The following is a 3,555-nucleotide window of genomic DNA, read 5'->3' on the forward strand; positions in this document are numbered from 1 at the left end:
CGAAAAAGAAGCGCCAGATGAAAACATCCGGCCTCAGCGCGGTATATGAAGTTAAAATTTGCGAAGCTGAGATTGTTTGCCGTATTTATCAGCGAGTATGTCCCTGCTGAAGCCGTTTAGTAAACTTCCTGGTCTAAACACAGCTAGCATCTTGGTAAGTTTTATTTTTGACGGGTTGAAGAGTAGCAATGCACAGCACTGTTGTAGTGTTGGTTCACTTACCAACCATGATGCTAACAGCTAACAACATAACGCCAGGAGTCAGCCTAAAAATAAAATCAAACATGACAATGATTTATGTTTTGATTGCACAAAACCGGGGGACGTGTGCAGTATTTTATAAGAGTAGTGTAAATGTATTACTCTGCAGCATTAATAAGTGGCAGTAAATTTTACTTGCAGTGTGTCATGTGTAGCAATTGTCTTTGTTTTGAAGAAAGAAGTAGAAAATTAGACTAATTTATCTGCTGTATCAACCCTACATAAAACTTAAAACACATTTATTTATAAATTAAAGCTAATTTATTTATCTACCAGATAGCTGTGTGTTCAAAGCTGCGTGTGTTTTCCTGCAGCTGGTGGAGGATGAGGAGCAGTTCCAGCAGAGTTTGGCAGATGTCTTGGTGAAGGAGACCAATGTTACAGTGACTGTGTGAGTAATGTTCTCCTCATCCTGCAGACTTAAGCAGTTATATTTAACAACAAGAGCTCATGAAATGCACAAACTGAAAGAAAATGTTTCTCTTTGTAGTTTTTAGGTTACAATGCAGAAAATAAGAGAAAATGTGTTGATTTTCTTAATTAAATGTAAGGTTTGGCAGCATTTATAGCAACAACTGCTGCTACAACCTAAGATTCCTCTATACTTCAACAAGATGTGAGCTGTTGTAATTTGAACCCTGAATGTACAGTATTCCTGAATAAACTTGGTTTATAAGCTGTAGAAGAAGTCATGGCAAATCATGAATAATTTCCATACAATTTTAAATGAATGAATAAATTATTACAACTTTCACCTGTTCAAGCAAGGCACACTTACTTTGTGGCTAATAAGCCATACTTTCTCACTGTACCTGGCAGGAGACTGGCTAAGAGTCTCCCTCTGCCCATGGATGAGAGCCGTCCAAGGATTGACCTGGTGGTGTTCATCATCAATCTGACCTCAGAGCTCAGGTAACTTTCAGCTTCAGAATATAATTTACGATCCATGTGAAAACACAGATGAAACATCTAGTCTCTGCCCCCCCACCCTCTTTCTGATAGTTTTCAATCTGCAGAAGCTTCTCTGAAATATTTGGACCCTGGATATTTTCTTGGAAAAGCCTGCTTCATGGTAACTAATGGTATGGAAATGTTTCATTATTTCCGGTTACTTATTTTTATTTTATTTTATTTTATTACATACAATCATGAGTTGGATCATGAGTCTGTCATGACAGTTTTTCTCCTGTAATTTCATATTTTCCTGCACAGTATCTTGCTTTTATTTAAATTTTTATCCAATTTAATCATCCAGTACAGTAATTATTATTCTTATTTTTATTTTTGATCTATGTTTATTTTTTATTGTTACTATCTTTAATTCTATTATATTGCTACAGTTGATAATACACATAGCAATATACTGTTTCTGTGGATTGATGTATGTATCTGCTGCTGATACTACACCTGAATTTCCCCCGCGGCGGACAATAAAGGCTGTTTCTATTCTATTCKAAAGTAGAATTTGAAAATGAATGGAATGAATATGAGCTCTTAGAAGTGATTRTTGATACACCTCTAATACTGAAGACCTTTTACCTCAGACCTTTGTGATTTTTAAAAAAAAAATTATCTTCTTATTCTTCTGTCTCTGGCAGCTCGTAAGGCTTCAGTTCCCACAGAGCGTGTGGATGCTGTCAGAAAGTTGGCTACATTGCTCCACTGCCCTCTACTGTTTGCAGAGGATCAGGTTTGTGTTCCAAACATTTAGGACTTTTTACACACTATACAATTTTTACTACCCTACCTTTATAATATACAAGGGTCTGAATGTGTGTGTGTGTGTATATATATATATATATATATATATATGCACATTAGGAATATACATATATGCACATTAGGAATTTCCTTACATTTTGTTTGGATTTTTATGTTTTTTGGCCCATTGTGGGGTCTTGACCTTAACTTCAGGAACTAGTGTGTCATAGATAATAGAAGGATATATGTAACTCTAGTCTGTTTTTGTGTCATTGAAATCTCTTCCGCCTGTTGTTCTTCCTCTCCAGACTTCAGAGGGTGTAATCGGTGCAGCTGAGAGGCTTCTGACCATCCTGAAGGTATCAGCTGGCCTCGTTCCAATGACGACCGCTCTTTACCTGTCAAACTTGACACGATGCACTTTGCCGCCAGACATCGACCAGCCAAGCTTTGACTAGCTCCTTTAAATCGTTTGTTCGGACTGAAAACCTCTCATGTTTATATTTATTTTTAGTTAATAATAATAATGAATTTTATTTGTAACACACATTTGTTATCAAAAATCTCAAAGTGCTACAAACATCAAGTGGCAGAAGATAAAAGATGTAAAATCCATTTATTATTAAGTCATAAGAGAACTGTCTTAACATTTTGTCACATTTTAAACAAAGCAGGTGATGTTTCAAACAGACCTGTYCTGCATGTAAAACCTGAAGCACTTTTTAAAAGTTTAACGGAAAATTTATTAATTCATTTGGTTTTAAAAGATTCACACAAAGGCAAATATCAAGGGACGCACTTGGACAGATGTAATGTGCAGCATCCAGACACATCTTACTGAGAGCCAGGAGGAAGCGTGAGGTGAAACCTGGTCCTTCTGTCAGAACTGCAGCTCCCCTCTCATCAGCCAGCAGGTGGAGCTGCTGAGCGGTGCTGGTCCTCACTGCTGGACTCAGGTGGCTGAGGAAGGACACAGGTAAACATCTTCCTGTTGATTCTGTAGCTTCTACATGTCTGCATAGAGCTTCATTCAGCATGTTGACCTCACATCAGTCCAGTGTTGAGCAGAATAATAAACTAGATTAATAAACTAAACATTATTAGTCGTAATATTTCTGATGTTACTACTATGTGAGAACAAAATGTGTTCCTCACAGCAGTCTAAAGTAAGTAATAAATAATTAACTAATTTAAATCTCCAGAGCTCAGAATGCATCCTTTATGAGAGCAGGTGTTTGGAACAATAAGCAGAGGATGTGATTGTGGGTCTGTGGTCTCTAAAGATGGGGCAGCAAATTTATAAAAGATGGCCAAGATTGGCCTCCATACTCCACTTAATGGCACACCTGCTGAGTCGATTTAGGCCTGTTGAAACTTTTTGGAAAGTTCATTTTATATCAGTTTTATATGTATTAGTTTATTTATTAGTTTATGAGTTATCCACTGTCTTTAATATGATACAGTGGTTTGCAAAAGTATTCATACCCCTTGAACTTTTCCATATTTTGTCACATTACAACCACAAACATAAATATATTTCACTGGAATTTAATGTGAAAGACCAACACAAAGTGGTATACAATTGTGAAGTGG

At 36.7% G+C, this 3,555-nt stretch overlaps 1 protein-coding gene across 2 annotated transcripts; it reads left to right on the plus strand.

Moving 5' to 3' along the window:
• Positions 1–3,057, plus strand: pane1 (proliferation associated nuclear element). 2 transcript variants are annotated; one of them, XM_014004948.1, is made up of 7 exons: positions 1–154; positions 576–652; positions 1,081–1,173; positions 1,264–1,343; positions 1,860–1,951; positions 2,271–2,321; positions 2,730–3,057. In XM_014004948.1, exons 1-7 carry the CDS (start codon positions 98–100, stop codon positions 2,820–2,822), a joined length of 543 nt encoding a protein of 180 aa, XP_013860402.1. In that variant the 5' UTR covers positions 1–97; the 3' UTR covers positions 2,823–3,057. The 2 variants fall into 2 exon arrangements, with proteins under 2 accessions (XP_013860402.1, XP_013860401.1); XM_014004947.1 differs by having other exon boundaries at positions 2–154; positions 2,271–2,818.
• The last annotated feature ends 498 nt before the right edge of the window (positions 3,058–3,555 follow it).

The sequence above is a fragment of the Austrofundulus limnaeus genome, unplaced genomic scaffold (genome assembly GCF_001266775.1).
Source record: "Austrofundulus limnaeus strain Quisiro unplaced genomic scaffold, Austrofundulus_limnaeus-1.0 Scaffold27, whole genome shotgun sequence".
NCBI classification, from domain to species: domain Eukaryota; kingdom Metazoa; phylum Chordata; class Actinopteri; order Cyprinodontiformes; family Rivulidae; genus Austrofundulus; species Austrofundulus limnaeus.